Consider the following 23,164-nt stretch of genomic DNA (forward strand, 5'->3'; position numbering starts at 1 on the left):
TTAAAATAGACAGAACTGGGTGTTATATGCACATTTCATAAACCACATCAGTGTTATATGCACACTTTTACGGTAAATCACAAGGGTGTATTCCCAAATGACCAAATTATTGAAAGTCAAAGTGGACATTGGGCCTGATAAAAAAAAAAGTGGACATTGGGCTTTGTTTAACCCATAGATCATACCCCAGTCCGGCAGTTCCCACCCACATCCAGCTCATCATCCTCACGACATCACACTACAAATAGTCCTCAATCACTGTCCACCAACACTACGTTGGGAAAGCTGGATTCTTTCGACAAATCCTCTATCTTCTTCCTTTCCTTCCTTCTGATACCGAGACAATCTCTCTCTCTCTCGGGTTTTGGAACGGTGGCCGTCGTTCGGTCACTCTCCCTCTTCCTTCTGAGGTAAAGCCTTCCATTTTTATTTTTCTTTTACCCCCGCTTTGTTTTGATTTTTGATTTGTTGCTCTGCTGTTTCATATGCTACTTTAATGCTTACATGCATATCTCCGTGTTGGATTTTTTCGCACTTCGTTTGTTTGCATCATTTTGACGACGTTATTTCGAGGGTGAACTGCGGGGCATTTTTCATGTCGCAAAATAATTCCTCAAATTTTTTTTTGTGTGGATAAAGTGAAAGACTTTTATTAAGCACAAACCAAAACGAATACACAGTTAAGGGATGAAACCCCAAACCAACACAACAGAAAACAACTGGCTAAGCAAAAACTATATATACAGAAAAACAAACTATGTATGCCTCATGATCCTATCAGGAAGGCCCCAACTTGAACTGATTGCTTGATTGCTCTGAGATGGCTTCAACATTCCCTTATAGCTCAAGAATCCCCGAATGTCATTAACAATTCTGGCATACAGTTGAGCTGTATCTGTGGCTTTACCCTGAAAAGTGTGGTAATTACTCTCTCCAAAGGGCATAAACACCTGCTGCTAAGGATGCCCTGAGACAGGTGCTATGAAGGTCTTTCCCCTTGGCATTGGTACAGAACCACTGCAGAATATTGTCCAAGTTCACTGGTACCCCTTGAACCAGATTTTTATTCATTCAAAGAACAAATGGGAGTTTGTCTTCCATTGCCTTAATTCCTCAAGTTTAATTCATCATTTTCAGGTGTTCAACTGCTTGTACAATCTGCTTGGGCCTTTTTCTTGTACAATGGTCTGGGGAATATTAAATTGCTCAGAAATTTCTCAAAATTAAACAATTCCTCCCATTAAAAGAATCCCGTGCGCACATGGACATCACATACTTCTTTGACATCATGATACGATTACTTGTGGAAATTGAGCCACCCATCTCAATTGAGGTCATACACCAATGCTTCTTTATGAAGTGGTGTTTCCAAACTCATCGGCTAAAGTTGTTATGCAGGAAGATGAAGCCGATCAGTCTATATGAAGAAGAGTTAGGCTATCTTTAATCTTTTAACAGTACGAGTAATTTACTTTGGAGGTTTGGTATTTTAGTTCGCTTGAATAGGAGGAGTTACATGTGTCGAATTAAGTTTTGTTGTGTCTCACCACTGGAGAATCTGACGTTGGACAATGTAAATGCATCATTGTTATGGATAGAGCTATCTGTTATTGAATTTATGTGGGTTTGATGTTAGAAAAAGGATTAGTACTAGGGGTTTACTGGCAGAAGAAATTTAGTGTCTGGCGTTGATTTCATAAGATGCAGATTGATGAATAGTCAAAATAAGTTGGTGGAATTTTCCAACCCTGTTAGGGTTTTAACTGCAAATTGGAAGGCGAAACGGTAGAGAAAGGGTTTGGGATGGTGGAACGAAATATGTCACGTTTTTTCGCGTTGGAAGAGGGGGAAGTCTAGAGCTATGCACACTGAACATTGATCCAAGGTTATGTTCTGTGGAAGATAAGAAAAACTTATAAATCCTTCCTAGATTTCCTTAGGAATTACAGTACCTCCTAAGGTAGGCTGAATTATGCATCACACAAAGTTTCAAAAATAATTCTTAATTTTCGTAGTCTAATTCTCTTTATTGAGTACATCCGCTTCATAAATATTTCCGAGTCTGCGGGAATATAGCTCACAAATAGAAAATTAAGAATGTCCAATTAAGTGGAATGTAATAAATCAGTTTGTTTTACTAGAATTTACCAGAACATAGAAGATGCCAGAAGGCCCAGAACATAATTTCAGTTGTGTTGCGACGTATATACCAGTTGTACCCCTGTCCAATACACTTCATTACTAGATCCAGTGCAACAAACATGAATTTTCCATCGCTCTACCAAGTACCAACTTATGGAAGACATAAAAATAATACTTGAAGAGCCACTAAATTTCACCAGACAATCCTAAACAAGCTGTGATGCTGCAAGTGAAATTTCAAAATTTATCCTTCTCCTCTTTCAATGTTTTGTGTCCTCCTCCCTCTATAAAGTGTCTTGCTATCATGTGTATAGCATTCTAAGGTAGTTATATCGGCATGGGAAGTCTCATTATCTTCACCATATTACTCGAGGACCAAGTAACCTATGACCTATCTAGTAGGATAATGTACCACCTAAACTTTTAGTTGGAGGAACGATTTGTAGGAGTATTTCCTGCATATAGACATGCTCTTGAGTCTCAACTAAGAACATTCATAAATCTATAAGTACATAACCTTGTGTTGTGAAAAATCTTTGTAAGTTGTAACATAATGAAGACTTGGCCAGCCGAAAAGAAAGTGTTTGAGACTTTGAGATATAGTTCTTTTTCTCAACGATATGGTTGATCAAGCTTCCAAAAGTCTCACTTGGGGATATAAGGAAAGTTATGCATTTCTCTAATTTTTGGATAGCGTTTCTGGTTTGAACTACAAAATGAACTTTCGTCGCAAGTAGTTACATAACAGTTTCCCTTGTTTCATATAGCATTATTCTATTTTTTGTCGTTCTAATGTTATTCTAACAGAAAACAATGGTTTGGTATTTCATTTCTTTACTCAAATCTTTATCAAAAGGAGTATTCTTTTCCATAACTTTGTTGGAGGCAAGAGCTTACATATATCACACATATACACAAACTTGGAGCATGTACACCCTCTTCAAAATTTGAGCCAAAATACCTATTCAAAAGCCACTTTTTTTTTTACTTTAGCTAGTTATTTTTTGGACACATACTGCACCAGCCTCTTTATTTTAGATCCTCTCCATTAAAATACTCTCTTTAATCATTCCTTTAGTCAAAAAAATAAATTTGAGTATACGGTGCTGCGCACACTAGACCTACAATGATATTATCTGAATTGCTCATGTCGTTGATGGTGTTGAGAGTAGGAATCATGAAAAAAAATAATCTTGATCAGATATCGATAGGTATCAAACAATGTCATACATTTAACATAATTTTTTGTTTCAATACCTTGAGTGGTTTGATGAAGCTAAGTTTTTTTGCCAATAAACTTCTCAACAAGCCCTACAAAATGACCGGTTCGGATCATCCTATTATGCGATTAGTGTAGGCATATAAATAAATTACAAGTAACAACTGGCACGTTGATCCTCTGACTTCATCTGGGCCGGATCTCATTCGACCCGTCTCGGCCCTGCCTAGCTCCGCAATTCCATGGACTTGGGCTATGACCTGACAGCTCATGTTGTTAAACAGTCTTGGGTAGAATTCAACTTCAAAAGCTAGTTATTGAAGTGAAGGTACCCTCATGCTTATATACTTGGGATTACTTTGGTACACAGTGGGACTTCACTTAAACCCTTCCTCACACGTAGCGTGCTTACTTGGTAGCACCCGCCGCGTGTTGACCAAAGATGCGCACCCTACCCATTTCTGGTACGATGGTACCTAGCTTTGAAACCATGTTAAATTGCCTTGGGTAGAAGTCAATCTCAAAAGCTAGCTACTGAAGTGAGGGTGCCCTCACACTTATATACTTTATATTAGAGTTGGCAAATGGGCGGATTTGGGTGGGTTTAGGCCGGTTGAAACGGGTGGGTTGAATATGGACGGGTCAATAGTATGAGGGTTGAAACAAGTCGGGTCAAATATGAGTCAAGTCATACCCTAACCCGACCTGACCCGTTTTCTTTACTTTTCTCCCCTTTTCAAATTTAACTCATAATCAAGTCGCTCAAAAGACTATTTCCCCCAAAATAAGATTGAAAATAGGGAAGAAAAAAATCGAACTTACCCACTCCCAATTTTCAACACCAACCTCGCCCCCTCCTCTCCGGCGACTTCGGTTTGCAAGAGTAAAGTTGTCAACCACATAAAAACTTTCAGTTTTAATTAGATTTGTAAAGTTATTCTTATAGATAATTTTCCTATGTTAATATTTTCATACTTTGTCCATAAATTTTATACTTTCTGGGGGTAAACGAGGGTCGTTGAGAAAGTTAAGAAAATCCATTATAAAACAGGAATATGTTGATTGATTGATTGATTGATTGAGAGAGAGAGAGAGAGAGAGAGAGAGAGAGAGAGAGAGAGAGAGAGAGAGAGAGAGAGAGAGAGAGAGAGAGAGAGAGACGTTTTGGATGAAGAGGTAGTTGGCGACGACGACCGTGACTCCATGAGGACGATTGATCCCAAAATCGAAGCTGGTTCCGTTAGCAGGCTCCATTTGTGGTATGTCAACATCTTCATTGACGAATTTGAGACTGCATTGCTTGAATCTGAAGGGTATTTTTTACGGGTGTTATCTTTGTTTATTCCAGTGAGGTTACCGAGGTAAAGAAACTCCAATGAGAGAGTGAGAGACCCATTTCCTACCCATCTAAACCCATAAAATCAATGGGTTTATTAAGTTGGCCCAATTAGAAACCAGATTTGGATATGGGTGGGTTTGGGCTAATTATAAATGGATGGATTTGGGCGGGTCCATGAAGTTGGGTCCAAATTGCCACCTCTACTTTGTATTACTTTGGTACACAAGTGATGTGGGACTTCGCTTCAGACATGTGCCTATACGAGTGTGCCTGTTAGGTAGCTTGATATACATTGTTGAGTCCATTTTCTAACTTAAGCTTTTGGGACTATGTGTAACTTAACATGGTATCAGAGCTTAGGTTGCAAGAGTTCTTGGGTTCAAGTTTTGCTGTTTGCATTTGTTCCCCGTTTGCATTCGGCTTCTCCCTTTCGTATTTTGTTTCTCTCTATCTATGAAAATTTGCATCTCCACATGCAAATTCATACTATGACTCAAACTTATCACTTATCACTTATCACTAATATGATTTGCTCATGCCGACATGGTTAAATTGTACTTCACTTATGCCTCCTCTAGTAAATGGCTAGAACACGGGGGTGGGATATATAGGATTTCGAAGGGGCATTCACACTTTGATTCACAATACTTAGGTCATCATCCTCTTTAGTCCAAGGAACTCTCTCCAAAATACTTTCGGAAATTGTGGCCCTCGCGCTCAGTACACTTGACACTGAGGTATAGTTATTTAGGGCTCGTCAACTCTGCTCTGACGCTAGCTCTAATAAATGGCCCATCTAGAACTATGGGAATTTGCATGTTCAGGGAAAAAGGTTTGAGGATAAATTTTGAAGTGTTTCTTCACAAGCATGAATGTTTGTCATAGATCATGAGAAACCAAGAAAGGTTGTCAGCTTCTACTTCCAGAGATATTTATCTAGAAAATAGGATACCACGTGCTAACATTGTTGGATCTGGTTGGTAATCTTTGTTGGTTTCTTTTTTCCGTTGCATGCAGAGTGTTCTTGACTTCCTGTAATTGATGCGGTCAGTTTAAATTTTTTACTCCTTTTATGTCCCACTTTCTCTATAGTTAAGGTGAATTGTGTACCAGATGCTTTCTCTATTTGCTACCGCCTACCAGAATAGGATTTTGGATAAATTTATAGAAGCTGTTTAAGTTTATGAAAATGGGCACTGCTGCTTGCACTTCTTACCATTTATTAGTGCTGTGCACTTTTAAGCAGGAAGAAGAGTATTACTTGCGGTGGTAGTATTCTTGAGTTGGAGAGCAGCATTATTTGCATCTCACTTTTTCTTTATCAGCAATATAGAAATACTAGCTTATCTTGTGGCATTTTGGTTTTCCAAGCAAGCTTTAGAGTCCACAATTTGTTTGCAGGTCTAGTTTGATAGAAGTGCTTGAACAGACATGGGCATCTGGTGATTATTTCCTTCATCATTGAAATTATTTGTTAGTCTTTTGTGATACTGATTTTAATGGGCTGTGGATTGGGAAGCTAGAGTTGGATGGATTGTGATGTCAGTCATGAATAGTCCATAGGCATAACAACCTGAAAAAGGGTGTGAAAAGAGGTCAAATTGTCCATGTTGTAACAAATTTTCCATCTTAATTATTTTGTCTTCTATTTGATGCTCTTATATCCTCTTGACGAGCAAATGACAGAAACTGAAGTGGCCATAAATATACACGACCATGGTATGACTCTTGATGACCGTAAAAGGAGAGTCCAATGCAATTATTGTGCTAAAGTGGTAAGTGGATTCAGCCGCCTTAAATGCCACTTAGGTGGTGTAAGGGGAGATGTAGCTCCTTGTGAGGAAGTTCCCACAGGAGTGAAGGACCTAATGAGAACAAAGCTAATTAAAAAGAAAAAAGGATATTTGAGCAAGGAAGTTGGGGAGCTCTCGCATCCGGATCTTCCTTGGAAGAGGAATTTGTTACCCCACTCCAATGGTGTCAATGATAGTGAGCAGGACATGGTTCAAACTGCAGGGTCTGGTGGTAAAAAAAGTGTAAAAGGTAATTCTAACTCAGTGCCAGAAGTGGTTTCATGTCGAAAGAGAAGAATACCTTCACTAGCAGCTCCCAGTGCCATGGAAGATTTATCATCACATCAAGCTCAAATATGCATCGCTAGATTCTTTTATGAGAACGACATTGATTTCAGTGCTGCCAAATCTCCTAGCTTCAAGAGAATGATAAATGCCACCCTCGATAACGGTCAGACTGGATTTAGGATCCCCAGTTATCAGGAAATGAAAGGGCAAATCCTTCGGGGTGAAGTGAAAGAAATGCAACAGTATGTAAAGGAAACTAGAAATTCATGGGCAAGCACAGGGTGCAGCATCTTGTTGGATGGATGGATAGATGAAAATGGACGGAACCTGTTAAACATTCTAGCGCATTGCCCCCGAGGGCCAATATATCTCAGGTCATTGGATATTTCAGCTGCTCTTGGAAATGTTGATGCCTTGCAGATGTTGTTTGATGAAGTTATTATGGAGGTTGGGGCTGATAATGTTATTCAAATAATCACATACTCTACATCACTCTGTATGGAAGCTGTAGGCAAGCTCCTAATGGAGAAGCACAGGACATTATTTTGGACAGTCAGTGCATCTCATTGCTTGGAACTCATGTTAGAAAAAATTGGAATGATGGATCTTGTTAAAGGGATACTCAAGAAGGCGAAAACCATTACAAAATTCATTTACAGCCGTGCCACAGTTCTGAAGCTTATGAGGTGTCATACTGATGGTTGTGACCTCATTTATCCCTCTAGGATTAAGTCTGCAATGCCCTTCTTAACTCTAGAGAATATAATGTCAGAAATGGAGAACTTACAGAAGATGTTTGTTTCATCCGAGTGGAGCACTTCAGTCTGGGCTTCTAGCCAGGAGGGGAGACAAGTAGCTGATTTGATGGCTGATCGCTCTTTCTGGACAGGGGCAAGTGTGGTTTTGAAGGCGACTATTCCTCTGGTGCGTGTCTTGCATTTGATTAACGAGGGTGATAAGCCAGAACTTGGTTTTATATACGAAACTATTGATCAGGCTAAGGAAACAATTAAAGAGGAGTTTAAGAACAAGAAGGCCCAATATATTCCTTTTTGGGCGACTATAGATGAGATTTGGAATAATCATCTCCACAGTCCTCTCCATTCTGCAGGTTATTTTCTGAACCCGAGTCTCTTTTATTCAAGCGATTTCTTCACTGATGCGGAGGTTGCCACTGGTCTATTATGCTGTATTGTCCGAATGGTAGAAGGTAAGCATGTCCAAGATTTGGTCACCCTGCAGGTTGAACAGTATAGAGCAGCCAAGGGTCCTTTCGGTCAAGGAAGCACCCTTGATCGACGATCTAGTCTTTCTCCAGGTTATATATTCCCCCTTGTGACTTGCAGTTACAACATCAATTATCTCATTACATCTATGAACTAGTAAGTTGTTAAAATTCTTGTGTACTGTTGAATTTTCTGCAGCCCTTTGGTGGTCCTACTATGGAGGAGAATGTCCCGAGTTGCAAAGACTTGCCATTCGAATTCTAAGCCAAACTTGCGATGGTGCGTCAAAATATCAGCTCAAGAGGAGTTTGGCTGAGAAGCTTCTCACAAAGGGAAGGAATTATATTGAGCAACAACGGTTAAATGATCAGGCATTTATGCACTATAATTTGTGCTTGCAGAATTTCACGTCAGGTGGCTCTTGCAGTGGTCACATTCTAGGTGAGGAAATAGATTCGATGGATGATTGGATAGTGGATGAAGCAGCACAAGCTGCACTTCTTCAAAATTGTGAACCATCATGGATGGAATTGGCTGATGCCGATAAAACGTCCGCGGGTGGGAGAGGCGTCAATATAAGGGAAGACGGGTCTTCAAGTTTTCAACCAAAGGAGGAGCCCAGATAATTAAGATCTTGAAATGTGTGTGAGAGAGAGAGAGTAGCTGGCAATAGATTTGGGAGCAGCATGAACGTTTCTCTTGTATAGTAGTTTATTTTTAAAAAAAATATTTGTGGGAAAATATTCTCTCTTCTGATGTTCTATTTTAAGGACAATTATTTGCAGTTAAGCTTTCAGACTGGTTGCCAGAGAAAAAACTGGTCCTAAAGATAGTAGTCCACTTTTTGGCTTTTCACAAAAACTAAATCCAGTACTTTCTTTGTTTCCAATTGTTGATTATTTGTAGGGATCGTTTCAGCGTTTGGAAAAAAAATGCAAAGTATGAAATAACAATATGATTTTTGTATACTAACATCAAAAAACTACGGAAATTGAATTCTACACTCCATTTTTTGACATCTACACTCTTTTTTTTGTCTTTTAGCAAAAAAATTACATACACTTTCAACACTAAAATCCAAAAAAAGGAGTGTAGATGTCAAAAAAGGGAGTGTAGAATTCAATTTCCAAAACTATTTATCAAAACATGCTAATTTTTATCTTTCTCAAAGAATGACCATGGGAGAGAGTCACAGAGATTAGAGATACTCCCTCCGTTTGGATAGCCTTTTTGGGAGTTCGTGTCATTTTTCAATCGATTATATCTTCTAATTTATAATGTTTTACGTGATTTTGAAAGTATTATATTATAGAACTAATCAAGATCTATAAAAAAAGATTCATATTCGATATGAAATTCATTACGGATTCAAAGGTATAACCTGTTTTTATAATAGAATTAGGGATAATTAAATCGGGACGAAGAAAATAGTAAAATCTACAAAAGCACCTATAAGCTAAACTCGCTTTTGTAACTTCTTTCCCTTTGTTGTCGCCCAGTAGAAACTGTCCCACAATATCTGCAACTTTAGCATCTGCCCTTTTTCTTCTTTGACATCTTTATTTTTGTATCAAAAGCTGTGGATCCTTTGAATTCAACTTTATTTTTCTTTTTGGTAATCTTTTGGGGACGGGGGGATAATTGGTGGTTTATTATTTTCCGACATATGCAATCATTTCCTCATGAACACAAACAACTAATGTGGTCCGTTTGTTTGTGCTTCTGATTTGGCCGATACTTTTCCTTGTACTCCATTTATCTCCCACGGTCCCACCCCAACTCTTCCCTTTTATCTTTTCCAATTATTACGCTTGAAACAATTTAAAAGTAAGCAAGCTTTATTGAGGTTGGCAAGTAAAAGTTGTGTGGAAGAAGAGGAAACTTTGAAATCTAGCCTGCAAAGTGGAGGGATAGTCCAATAATAGACGTATTTGACCAAATTACAATTAACAATTCGCCAAGAAAAAAGAAAGAGAGAGCATTTAAATTTATATTCTCTCTTGTTTTGTGTGAATAATTTAATTTTGTACACAACAAAGAAGATTTTTCTTATCAGAAGAGAACACATCAAAGAATTTAACCCAGTAATACAATTACGCAAGAATAAAACAGGATGTTCAAAAAAAAATAAAAATAAAATAAAACAGAAGAGAGTACAGCAGAAGAAAGTAGTGAGAAAACCAATTCTCTTTTTTTCCGTGTTTGTAATAAGAACACTTCCGACGAAAGTGACGTGTAGCTGTACATCATCAATTGGGGATCTTCTTCCTCTCTCGTTATCGTCCACACTCTACAGGGCGCTCACTCCGCATCTCCCAACTCCATATGTGAGAGATTGTTTTTTCTTCCTACTTTGTCTGTCTGTAGAGAGCGTTTTCGTTTCTTTTCTTTTTTGGCTGTTGTTTGTGGAGGGAATTTGGGAGGTTAAAGTTGTTGGGATTCTTATTTGTTTTCAACAAAAACTGCAACCCCATTTGGTTGATTTGAAAGCTAGGTAGGGTATTAGTACTGTACGTCTCGAGATGTGTCGGCACTCACTCACGCCTAGGGTAAGGCGTTGGTGAAATTTGGGGTCTGTTGTTCTTCCCTCGAGTGTCCGTCTCTTCCGAACCAACACCAACCCCCGCATGACTTTACTCAATGTGTGACTCAACACTTGTGTGCTCGTCTCTGAGTTTGTGAGTCTATCCATTCCTTTATTTTTTGTCTATTCATTTGCTCTTCCTAACTGTTTCTCTTATTTTCTCGCGCACCCAACTCGAATCTTCACCCATAATCTTTTTGCCATTTTCTGCAGGGGTGACAGTACTACCAAACGTGCTGCCTCTTCTATTGCTGGTTCTTGTAATTCAGAAACCAAGTCAAATAACCCAGATGAAAGTCGCAATGATCACTCCTTCTGTGTAAGTAACTCCTTCCTTCTATATTTTTTCTCTTTACCTTGCCACTGATGCCTTTATTTCTGTTTGTTTAGGCTTGTATTGGAAGGATCAAACCATTATTTATTTTTCCCTCGTTTTCACCCTATTAAATTCTTAGTGACTATTGATTTGCTTAGTTTCAGGCGAAGGATTTTCGTGTTGATGCTATAACTCTCAAATTATCCTCAAAAACCAGTGGTGGTTATATCTATAGATTGCAACTTGAGAAGGACGTAAGTATCTCTCCTTCCTTGAGGTCCGCTTGGGACATTATATATATATATTGCTTGGGACATTTTATATATATATATATTGTTTACTAAAATTATATGTTCAGAGTTGATAAGCAGTTGGAGTCTTTGTGGTGGATCGTAGGTCATCCCCACTATGAATTTTTGCTTAGTAGTTACAAGCTGTTATTGAAGCTCTCTGATTATTTTGATATGTCCTGACTCCACTACCTTTTTATTGTCATATGCATCAAGAATACTATTGCATTGGACATCTGTTTCAGCAGGAGTTTTACGAACTTGTACAGACTACGAAGTTTGTATGAATAGCCTTTGTACACTAAATTCTGATTGCCAACTGTATATAATACTATCAGAAGATTGAAGCAGGTCTCGGGTGATCTTGTTTCTCCACACTCTAGAGTGTTGTGATTTGTAGACTTGAGTTCAACTTGCCAATTGCCCTGTAGTCCTTGCCCCTGTCAAATTCATCAGTTTACAAATCTCAGATCATTGTGACTTAAAAATATTGAAGGTTGTCAAGTGGTCATTGGAAAATGCTTTCGACTATTAGCATTGTCAAGTTTGTTGGTTTTTCGATTGGTACTCTGTGTATGAGGATGTGATGGCAAATAGACAGAGACTTGCAAAACAAGTGGGAAATCCGGAGCTTTTTACTCTCTAGTGAGGTATGGAGATGAAAAATTGGATGTCGCTTATCATCTCTGTGTGTGTGTGTATGTTTCAAAGTGGCTTATCCCTTTTCTTTTTTTTTTTCCTGAAGGGTATGGTCCTTCAGGATATTTTGTATTCCTTTCCTTTTATCAAGTGCTCAATACAATTAAAGCTATTGCTTTCATTGTCGTGAGTAAAGTGGCAATTGGTATTAGTGTCTCAATGTAGATGTCAGCTTTATCCTTTGGGATATTAGCCTTAGATGAGATTTGAATGATTGGGATGCGACGGCGTATAGGGTTTGTGGTTTGGAGTGGGTTTCCCCTTGGAAGGTGGGCAAGCTTTATTAATCTTGGAGAGGAGGTAGAGTGGGGAGGAGGAAGGCATGGTGCTTGGTGCTTTTTGCATCGGCTTGATTTGTGTGGGCTTTGGAGACAACTAAAACTATTGATGGGAGACAGGAGCCTAATTTTATTAAAGTTTATATTAGTATCCTTTTCTTAAACAGGTTCTCATGTGCTGTTAGCCCATCCTTAAACCATTTTTGTGATCTTGTAGAGGCATTTGAGTATTATTTTTGTATGTAGCTGATATAGGCCTTTTTGTAGAACGGGTGGCATCTCCTTGGTGCTGCTTTATACTCCCTCCGTTCCAAATTGAGAGTCCCTTTTGGGGATTCCAACGAGACATGCAATGATTACACCTACAATGCCTATTATTTCCACTATTACCCCTATATTTTACCTACTTTATAACACTTATATTCACCTTTGAGGGACACATTTGGAAAATCACCAAATTTTTCCTTCCATTTTTGGAAAAGGGCCATCATTTTGGAACAACCAAAAATGGAATAATGGACTCTCAATTTGAACGGAGGGAGTAAGGATTTGTATACAAAAATAGAAAAACTTACACTAAAGAGTCAGCCCTAAAGAGTGCTAGTTGTTTGAATTTTTTAAAATTGCTCATAACATGCAGAAGCTGAAAATACCTCAATGGAAGAAAATGTCATGCCTGTAGTAGTTTCCCCCGAAGTATTTATTGATTTCCATAGGGGGAATAGGGTTTTGACATTGTTTCTTTCCATGCACGGTTGCGCTCTTTAGAACAAGGATCTAAGTGATGTTCCTATTGTGTTTGATTGAACCTCCAAAGGTAATAATTTGTTAAAGCATCCAACTCAAGATCAATTGGCAATGAGTAGACAGGCCCGCCCAGGCTCATATACTTGTTTTGGAGAAGATAATTAACCAATGTGGGACAAACTTCAATACTCCCCCACACGTGTGACCCCCGACTCGCATGTGGAGAGGTAAACAAAGGATCCATAACACGTGGATCACAACAAACAACGGTGCACTTATGACACAAATAAAGGGGAACAAATTCTTCGAAACCTAGCTTTGATACCATGTTAAAGCATCCAACTCAAGATCAATTGGCAATGAGTAGAGAGGCCCGCCCATGCTCATATACTAGTTTTGGAGAGGATAATTAACCAACGTGGGACAAACTCCAACATAATTAATGATGTAGGGTATCTCTGTTGACGTCGTACAACACTAGATTGAGCTGCATAGTTGATTGTCTAAATTTTGTCCACAATTCATGGTATCGGTAACAGATATTGCTTTAATTTTATCTGTGGAGCTTATAGTCTCCCCGAGTGTGTGTGTTGTAGGAAGAACTTTGTTTGAAATAAGTCAAAGTTGTGTCGCTTGTGGGTTGAGAATTTAAACTATTAGCTATTATGTTATTGTGGCATAACATGCTTACTAATGGTAGTCCTTTGTATAGGTGCAAAGATTACAACAGCAACTGCAAGAAGAAATGGAACTGCATGCTATTCTGGAAAATGCTATTGAAAATAATGCCGTAATACCACCTGGTGTATCACACCTTCCTGCTCATGTAAGTTCATAATAAGTTGCTCTTGGAATTAGTTTTTAGCTACTAATCCTTTTAGGTGATTGGATAAACAACCGTTGTGCTAAAGTCTGTATTCAACCGTAGTTTTTCTCCTTGGTCTATCAGACAAGTTTACTTCTGGTTATCCAAGCTAGAGGGTGTACATGTGTAGTTCAATATAAAAATATCAGCCTTTCTTCTTCTAGTTAAAGTGAGTGATAACGGACATTGCTTTTCTATGTAAGACAAAGTCAAGATACTATTGCAAGGATGAATGTGTAGTTCAAGATACTATTCCAAGGATGAATGTGTTTTATCTAATGTTTGACCTTCATATCTCATGGGTTTTTTCCAAAAACCGGAACACCCCCTTACACTCTTACAATGAGCTCCCATTTCCTATTTCTATGGAGCAAATGATTTTTCTAGACAATAACAACTCTAGAGCAAGAGTCCTAGAAGTTTCCAAAGAAACCTGGACGATTCCTTCATATTTCATACCTTTATATGTTCCTACAAGTTTCCAGAACATTCTGGCAGAGTCTGGAAGGTTCTAGTAGAAATTGAAGTATTTCGGGAGAATTTGGATGACTAGTGAAGTCCGGAACCTTCCAGAAGCGTCGGAGAGTAGGTGGTGACTCTTTCAATACTTTACCTAAAACCAACTCTTCTTTATCACCTTGAAGTACCTTTTTCCATTCTATGCTTGGAGATGCTTCCACATCAGGAGTCGATTGCCATTTGTTCTCATATTCTGAAGGAACAACATATGCATATTCCTTATTAGCCTTTTATTGTCTTGTTGACCTCCTTAGTAGTTGGCCACCTTTTCCAGTTTGGTCCTGCTGGATCGAATGAGCTTCTTTTAGTCTCTTCCCTTGTCCATCTGCCTGCCCCATGAAAGTACTTTGGTTTTTAGCAAATTGGTAGTGATGGGGTGCTGATTTTGGATGGTCAAATGGCAAAATGATATGTGATCCTTTTGATCTTTTAATATGTTCTTTGTGGCGGCGAGATCTAGATATCTTACGGTCATGATCTTCATTTTAGGTACCAGGTCCAGAAGTATACAATGTGCTCCAATCCCGGAGTATTTTCTTCATTATCCCCACTTTGTAATCTTCATTTGACATCATGCCATCTTTGAATTGAATGAATTATTACTGAAGTCTTAAATATTTGATGATATTTATTTGATACAATATTGTGGTTGAATGCCATGGAACTAATTGGTACATGAAAAAGTGGGTTCGGCCAACAGTCTACCCAAGATAATACCAGAAAGGTCCAAGGGCAATGGTTAAGTGGGGTGAGGCTCAGTCTCTGTTTACGTACCATGGAAAGCCGGGTACGAGGTCTTGTATGATTAATCAAGACATGGTGTTGACTATGTTGAATCCATCGTATTTGAGCATATTATTCTGTCGTATTGCATGCTGGCTGCGTAATTTTGGTTTTAGGCCGGGGACGGTTTAGTGGTGGCCAAGTTGGAGTATTTGACAGATTTGGTTTATTTAGAGATTTTCTTTGAAATAAGATATTTTGCATTATTTTGGAGATTTTACTGTCCATCATGTATTTATTTGGAGTCTCGTTTGTAAGTTTTGGAGTGATGGTTTATTTTGAGGCATTGGTGAAAATTCCGGTCGTCACACGATATGGTGGGCCTTGCAATGGAAGGTAGTGATAAAGGGTTAGCTAGGGACCATGTTAAGATTGTGTGGATGAAAAATAGAGTCAGCTTTGAGCCAAAAGTTGGTTAAAGCAAGTAGGAATGAGATGCCAAAAAAGCAAACGTTTTCCTAAATCTAGTTTTGATTTTTGGAAAAGACGGTGAGATCACTGATGATGTAACAAATAGATGAAAGTAAGTTGGATTAAGTAGAGGGTTTCTTTCAGTGTATTATGCCATTGACGTATATGAAAACTATAAAGCCCACACTAAATGGGACAAAATCTTAGAAACTAAGGGGCAACGCATAATAAAATGAGTGTAGCTTAAGTAAGATGTAAGAATGTATAGGTGGATGTAAAGTAAGAATGAGGGAGTTAAGATAAGAATGAAAGCATCTGTAAATTGGTTGGGGTGGCCCACCTTTTCTCTATCCGGAATCCCCAGTTCTTCTCTGTTAGTTCATTGTCTTTTGATTTTTGTGAACTTCTTGTCCTCCTTGTACGTTTTCGCATTTCTGTCTTGTCTATTCGAGTAAAATTTCTTTTTGTTTGATCGAAAAGAGGAAGAAAATTGTTAGAGAAGTATATCAAATTGGTTGTCCTCATTCTGCAGGCTCTGGAGTTATTATCCAGTATTTCAATATTGGAGTCTGCAATTTTAAAACTTGAAGAAGAGTTTATCTCTTTGCATTTCCAAGTAAGTCAGGAAAGAAATGAACGAAGACTTACAGAATATCGCTGGAGGCATTCTTCCCAGACATTTTTTGTTTTCTCTGATGTTGTGAAAGCATCGGTAAAGACACTTTTCCTACTCTCATTAAGTAGCCTTCATGACCATAACGAGAATAGTCAGTATCCATCACAAAGCTGGCATGACAAATTTTATTTTCTCTTCAGCAATTCTCTGACTGTTATGTGTTGCTTTACTGCAGCAGCGACTATTACTATTATTAGTGCATAATTGCTGCTTATTTGCATTATTTTTACTACATAGGAGAATTTCTTCTTCGTCTTCTATATGATCCCTAGGGTACAGGTAGTCCGTTGTCCCACATATTCCACGGAATTACGGCATCTAAAAGCCTTGGGGGTATCTGTTTTGAGGGGAGTGAGGACTGTAGTCAACCATTGGTTTACATCTTGAGATGCGAGACCTCTTGGAAGGAGGATATTACAATCAAGCTCAATACATGCCCAAAGGCATCACAACCTCTAGTCCTATCTGGTTGCCTTATGAAATAGCTTTGACCTCCTGAAACCTGGAATCCACTCCACGCTGGTGCTTTAGTGCCTCGCAGTGTGGGCAGAGGATATAAATATGATTCGAGGGATGACAAGATTTGCCCTATAAGCAGATGCATAGTTTGTTAGTTCTATTCTTGATTCTACTGGTATGGTGAATTGTGTGGAAAAGCAGATAACATGGTCGAGACTCTTATTCGTTGAGGCTGGGCTTCTTTATGCCATGATGGATTGGCTAACTTCAATGTTCTTTGATACAAATCAAAATTCGTAATTCTCAGATAATAATTGAATGATGGATTTTGACCTGAAAATTGTGTACTCACCAAGAGTGGTTCAGCCTGTCACTCTGATTTGTACTAAAGTAACCTTTGTGAAAAAAGAAGGCTCTTTAAAACACCGGTAATCAGTGTTGACCCTGGCAATGCAGGGTCAGTGGCGGCTTCATACCTGCTACAGTTGGGTTGATCAGTGAAACAAGCGAAGCCCTTACACAGTTACACTTTGAACCCATTCTAAATTGCTCCATGCCAGGGTCCCAAACTTTACATAAGTCTACTTAGAAATCAATAGCTGTCTGTCTCGGCAGATCTTTAAGTAATGAATATATTTGGTCTTCTCTAGAAATAAACGCATTCGTATTTGATGTTTCTTTCTTTTGTTTGTTTGTTCTTTTCTATTTAATTGTGATATCCTTGTACATTGAACATTCTAATTATCTCGTAATTCTTTTTGGAACTTATTTTGGTTAACTGCCTTTAGCAGACTGTTGTGGAAATGGACACCAAATTTTGCCAGCCTCTTGATGTTGATGAGCTTAGTACAGATGTGCGACCTAAAGATCTGTGGGATAATCCTAATCGACTATCAGAGGAAATGGTTCGGTGCATGAAAAATATATTCATCTCTCTAGCTGATTCTACTGCACGATTGAAGTCATCGGCATCAGAGTCCCAATATTCATCTCTGTCTCCATGTGGACATCTTTCCAATTCATCAATGTTGTCATTATCTGAACGTTCACGAATGTCATCAGGGGTGCAGAGTCCACAACTTAATAAACAGTGTAATCCCGAGGTGTTGGCCACGGAGAACACTTTTGATCCGTACAGAGTGGGCTGTAAATTAAGTTGGGGAGATATTGGAAGCTATAGATTGGCAACTGAAGTTTCATGGATGTCAGTTGGGAGGAAGCAGCTTGAATATGCTGCAGGGGCTCTTCGTCGGTTCAGGTTAGATTTCATTCATTCCTTATTTTCCAGACATTTCTTGTTTATTTCTTGGGAGAACTAGATGGCTACAGGAGTTTCAAATTTTAAATTGTAGCTTATAAATCCGTCTAACGTCATAAATGACCTCAATTCAAAACTAATGTTGAGGTTCTTTCAAATTTAAATGAACTTTCTGTAGCAGTTTTGCTTCAGTAAGTCTCAGGCTCCAGTTTATATCATGTTAAGTTAAAGCATCCAACAATGAGTGGAGAGGCCAAGGTTCATAAGCTGATGTGCAACCCCCGACTTGCAAACAAAGAATCCATAATTTAGGGTTCTCAATGAAATAGGGTGCACTTGAGGCACAAACAAAGGGGCAATCAATCAAGAGAATCTTGTCCAAAAGCCTAGCTTGGGTGCTATGTTTAGAGCATTCAAAACCAATTGGCAATAAGTGGGTAAGCTGAGAGATAATAATTAACCAATGAGACAAGCCCTAACATGTTACTCTAGGCATTTCATGGATAAGCTATTTGCCAAATTGTATAGATTGGGTCACTTGGTTTCTCTATATTTGAATGATCCTGTTAGCTTCCCTCCTAATGGATTTTTATTCTCGACATGTGTACTACTTATGAAGGTTCCTAAAAAACACCTAAAAGTATAACCTATGAAACTGCATTTTGTTCAGGAAACAAAGTTACATTCCTTGCAAATGAAATTTATAGTTCAGCAAGAAATGATTCACATATCTTTATGCGCATATAGTTAAATGAATCCTCTCTCTCAAAAAATCACGTTTTGCAATTGAATTTGTTAGCTAACAGTAACAGTACCTCTTAACATATATTGTATAACGGTATTGCTACTTTCAAATGCGATTATGAATTGTTCTGCAGACTGAGCTTTGATCAAATACTATTTTCGTGCTATTGTTTGGAGAACAGAACACTGGTTGAGCAACTGGCAAGAGTGAATCCCATCTACTTGAGCGGCAATGAGAAGTTGGCTTTCTGGATCAATTTATACAATGCACTAATAATGCATGTGTGTATCTCAACCTTTCTTCTTTTCAATTATTTTACTTTTTGGTGAAATTAATTTTCCCATCGTGTAGCTTGGACCAACTCTGAGTATTCTACCTGTGCAAGGTAGTCATATTGTCACTCCACATTGGACTTGCTAGTTTTAAAATTCCATGCACTCAAATTGCACAATGCATGAACACAAACTGTAGTGGCATTAGTGTGTTCTTTTTTCTATTGGAATACTGAAAATTAAGTATTTTATCTATCGGAATACTGAAAATTAAGTATTATATCTATCAGTTACTGTAAGTATTCCAGTCTTCATGAACAAACTTCCTTTAAATTTGTCTTGAGTCGGTTGTGTGAAGTGCAAGAAGTTTAATCAATGTACTGCTTATTAATCCTATTTCTTCCTACACATTGCTGAATTTGAGAGAGGACTTTGGAGATAGAACAGATACATGATAAGATAGGAAATTTTGTTGTTTTAAAGCTTGAATTTGGAGTACACCAGCAAGAGTCCAGTCAGCAAAATCTAATGAACTATTAAAAGGTCACAACCAGTTAGAACTTGCTGTTCAACTGAAAAAGAAATTGGAATAACTGCTTCGGAGAAGAAATTGAATCAGGAGAGGATGTTGAATCTATCATTCTAGTCGAGCAATTCCAAAATTACCCCTAAATGGAGTGCCAAAGGCTCTGCCCTTTAAAAATGCAGGTAAAGTAAGATGGCGGCAATGTATTTTGTTGACGTTTATTTCTGGCTATGAACAGGCATATTTGGCATATGGAGTCCCAAGAAGTGAATTGAAGCTCTTTTCTTTGATGCAGAAGGTTTGATTTCTACTGCTCCTGGCACTTTGATTATAAAATGCAGTTTTTTACAGTTTGTAAAATACTAAACCAATCAGTTTCTTTGTAGCTTGGCACTCTTTTTATGAAAGAAGATTTGTTGAATTGCCATTGGGCATTGGACCTTTGTTCTTTTAAAGCCATGAAGATGCTATGCTTACTCTTTGCGCTTATATCTTGAGCAAAGAACTTGAGCTTTTTCCTTTGTTCCTTTTGTCTGAATTCTGTTAATAGCAACTGAGAGCCTTTAAGAATCTTAAGGCTAAGTGCACCTTTTGCACTTTGATCCTCTGTTTAACAAACAGAAATTGACGAAACATTGATACAAGCAAGGTTGAGTTTTTGTTTGATTTCATTTTTCTTCTTGAGCGGGAAGGTTCAAGTACTGATATTAACTTATGTTTGTCTTACAGGCAGCATACACCATTGGGGGGCATTCTCTTAGTGCGGCTGCAATCGAGTATGTGATTTTGAAGATGAAACCACCAGCCCATAGGCCACAGATTGTATAAACTTGTACTCTGAAGCTGAAAACAATTCGTACTCTTTTACTGGTTTTTCATTTTCTTGTAGTTCATCTGCTAATTAAAATCTTTTTATGTTCTATATTATCAGGCTTTGCTTCTTGCTCTTCATAAGCTAAAGGTATTGGAAGAGCAACGGAAGTATGCTATTGATTCATCTGAACCTCTTGTGGCTTTTGCTCTCAGCTGTGGACTGTACTCATCACCTGCAGTAATCATACAAATTTTCACTTAGTTATATATTTGAGGTTGTCTTTCTTTTGCGTTTTGTGTTATTAAGTGAAGCTGGAAATGACAATCGCAGATAAGGATTTATACAGCTAGTAATGTGAGAGAAGAGCTGCATGAAGCTCAGCGTGATTTTATTCGAGCTTCAGTTGGGGTAAGCAGCAAGGGAAGGCTATTGGTACCCAAAATGCTTCACTGCTTCTCCAAAAGCTTTGTAGATGACGCAGACTTAGCTGTATGGATATCACATTACCTTCCACCTCATCAGGCTGCCTTCGTTGAACAATGCATATCAAAGAGGCGACAAAGCCTCCTTAGTTCACGCAATTGTGGAATTCTTCCATTTGATTCACGATTCCGTTATCTGTTTCTTCCAGAACAAATGTAAACTATGATACTGTCTATTTTGCACAACCCACCATTGCCTCCTCCCATTTGCTGGATCCAGCATAGATGTTCCTGTCAACATTGCTGTTAGTGGAGTGTTGGTTGCATCCTATCCGTGGATCCCATTCAGCTCAGCAATGACAATGTGGTGATTTCTGGTCTGCCCCTTTACAGATCTGTTGTATACCCCTTCGATGTTGTATATTCTTTTTGGATCTTTTGGCTCTGTATAATAGTCTGAGAGTCAGCAGGAGCAGGAATCAAAGGTTGTGGTACCTGATGATAAGCTCATGCTTTTCAAAATTTCTAAGCTGGCTGAGCCTCCAGGAAGGTTTGGACTCCATTTGGGGAACCTTTGTGATTCGTGAATGGATGATGCACCAAGAACCAATATCAGTATCTAATAAAAGAGTAGGTTCTGTTCTTGCACTCTATTTTACTCCTGTTTCTCATGAACAGCTATGTCCGGTGAAATTTGAAGTAGTGGTGCTTGTGGATAGTTCAGCACGATCTGTTTGTCTAAATTAAAGCATGGGAGTGGACTATAAATCAGAGGGGGTGCATAGCTTACATTCAGTTGGAACTTTTTCATAGCTAAGAAAACATAAGATATCTCTTACCCTGTCATCAATACTCCATTTTGGTGCCCACTCGAATTTTGCATCATATCATGGCTAAAGCAACATATGTAGTCGATCACTATTTCATCTTCATCGTCAATCCTACCCATGGATCTGTCACCCTAAATTTATTTTAAATTGCGAAAACCTATTCTACTCTAATCTAGGGGGACTGCAGATGGGTTTGATGTGGTTTGAAAACACCACCTAATGCAAGGGAGTACAATGTGCATTGGTATGGACTGCCGCATAACTTGTGATTTATTACCCCATGGATTTATCATTTATGGATCATTTCATGACTGAAGTACCCAAGAGTACAACTGTGCAAGGGAGTACAATGTGCATTGGTATGGACTACCACATAACTTGTGATTTATTACCCCATGGATATATCATTTATGGATCATTTCATGACTGAAGTACCCAAGAGTACAACTGCCAAACGTATGTTTGTCACTCACGTAATCCTTCAGTAATACTCTCTACCTCTGCTTTCAATTCTTGCTCCATGCTCACATACTTAATTCTTGCACTTGCAAATTTTAGTGGTTTAGAATGATTTTGAAGTACTCTTTCACGTGACTAACTAATGGACCTCTAGAAATTTTCGGCCATTAAGTACACTAATATGTTTTGAATTTGTCTTTAATAGGAATACCAACTACTGGTTTATTTCCAATGTGGAAACCTATTTATGCTCAAACGGGGAAAAAAGAAATGAAAATAGTAATTGCAAAAGGGGAACAATTGCACACTGCTCTCACTTTATCCACTTCCCAACAGTCCACCACCTCCCATCAATCTTTTTTTTTGTCAAACGGAAATTGATGCATTAAATTAAAAGATCATAAACTAAAAGATCATAAATGTCATCAGCCCGATATTCGGCAAACAAGGATAGTTCAAAAAGGCTACAAAGCCGTAGTCTTAGGTCTTGAGAGGGCCAACACCCATGGCATAGGGCGAATTCCCTAGCTGGAAAAGGAATGGAGCTAGTCCCCCACCCATCAATCACCACTTACCCACACCATCCATTTTCTGTAGGATCCGTTCAAATCACCTAGGTAACCTTGAGCTGAGACTAGGGTGGGCCCACAAAATGAAACCGTACAATTCAAATGTTGGACATCTTTTTTTGATAAACAAATTTTGGACTTTAGAGAAGGTAGTAATAACATTTTGTTTCTGGAATAACATTGAGATATGGAGTATAATTTTAGATAAACGGAGAAATTTTGCAGAACTTTCCAAACAACACAAACAAGGCTGGCCTTGATATTTTGGAGGTCTAAAGCAAATTTTAAAAAGGAGTCCCCAGGTCTTTTAACCAAAAAATAGGTGGCTAATATAAGGTAAAAAGATTAAACATTGTATTACAGATTCGTATTTAACAAAAATAAAGTTTTAAATTTCTTCATACCATTAGAAAAAATGAATTAACATAAAGAAGTGCCACTCATATGCTACGTTTTCTTTAACTATTCTTGTTATTAACTATAATTGCACAAATACAATTTTTAACAATAAGAAAATAATTTATTTTAAACCTTTTAAAAATTCAAAGTTTGTTGAGTTCAAAAAAAAATTTGGTTTATTATAGTTGAAAGTGTTTTATTTGTGAATTTGACATCAGAAGTTAAAAGTAAAATTT

The 23,164-nt window shown here is 38.2% G+C and overlaps 2 protein-coding genes and 1 long non-coding RNA gene across 16 annotated transcripts; 2 read left to right on the forward strand and 1 right to left on the reverse strand.

Moving 5' to 3' along the window:
• Positions 1 to 227: 227 nt before the first annotated feature.
• LOC131336397 (uncharacterized) lies at positions 228 to 8,791 on the forward strand. 2 transcript variants are annotated; one of them, XM_058372207.1, is made up of 3 exons: positions 228 to 410; positions 6,102 to 8,099; positions 8,206 to 8,791. In XM_058372207.1, the coding sequence occupies exons 2-3, from the start codon at positions 6,353 to 6,355 to the stop codon at positions 8,631 to 8,633; spliced, it is 2,175 nt and encodes a 724-aa protein (XP_058228190.1). In that variant the 5' UTR covers positions 228 to 410; positions 6,102 to 6,352; the 3' UTR covers positions 8,634 to 8,791. The 2 variants fall into 2 exon arrangements, with proteins under 2 accessions (XP_058228190.1, XP_058228191.1); XM_058372208.1 differs by having other exon boundaries at positions 6,387 to 8,099.
• On the reverse strand, positions 4,462 to 5,699 carry LOC131336408 (uncharacterized). The gene is made up of 2 exons (XR_009202820.1): positions 5,394 to 5,699; positions 4,462 to 5,347 (listed from the first exon to the last, which is right to left on the reverse strand). It is a non-coding gene; the product is annotated as an uncharacterized LOC131336408 (long non-coding RNA).
• A 1,285-nt stretch (positions 8,792 to 10,076) lies between the features above and the next one.
• LOC131336402 (uncharacterized) lies at positions 10,077 to 21,324 on the forward strand. 13 transcript variants are annotated; one of them, XM_058372222.1, is made up of 11 exons: positions 10,077 to 10,685; positions 10,805 to 10,910; positions 11,066 to 11,161; positions 13,634 to 13,747; positions 16,032 to 16,211; positions 17,426 to 17,892; positions 18,819 to 18,918; positions 19,674 to 19,733; positions 20,165 to 20,257; positions 20,367 to 20,486; positions 20,580 to 21,324. In XM_058372222.1, exons 1-11 carry the CDS (start codon positions 10,648 to 10,650, stop codon positions 20,889 to 20,891), a joined length of 1,686 nt encoding a protein of 561 aa, XP_058228205.1. In that variant the 5' UTR covers positions 10,077 to 10,647; the 3' UTR covers positions 20,892 to 21,324. The 13 variants fall into 13 exon arrangements, with proteins under 13 accessions (XP_058228205.1, XP_058228208.1, XP_058228209.1 ...); XM_058372225.1 differs by having other exon boundaries at positions 10,183 to 10,685; positions 11,072 to 11,161; XM_058372226.1 differs by having other exon boundaries at positions 10,184 to 10,334; positions 17,423 to 17,892.
• Positions 21,325 to 23,164: the final 1,840 nt, after the last annotated feature.

The sequence above is a fragment of the Rhododendron vialii genome, chromosome 8a (assembly GCF_030253575.1).
Source record: "Rhododendron vialii isolate Sample 1 chromosome 8a, ASM3025357v1".
Classification (NCBI taxonomy): domain Eukaryota; kingdom Viridiplantae; phylum Streptophyta; class Magnoliopsida; order Ericales; family Ericaceae; genus Rhododendron; species Rhododendron vialii.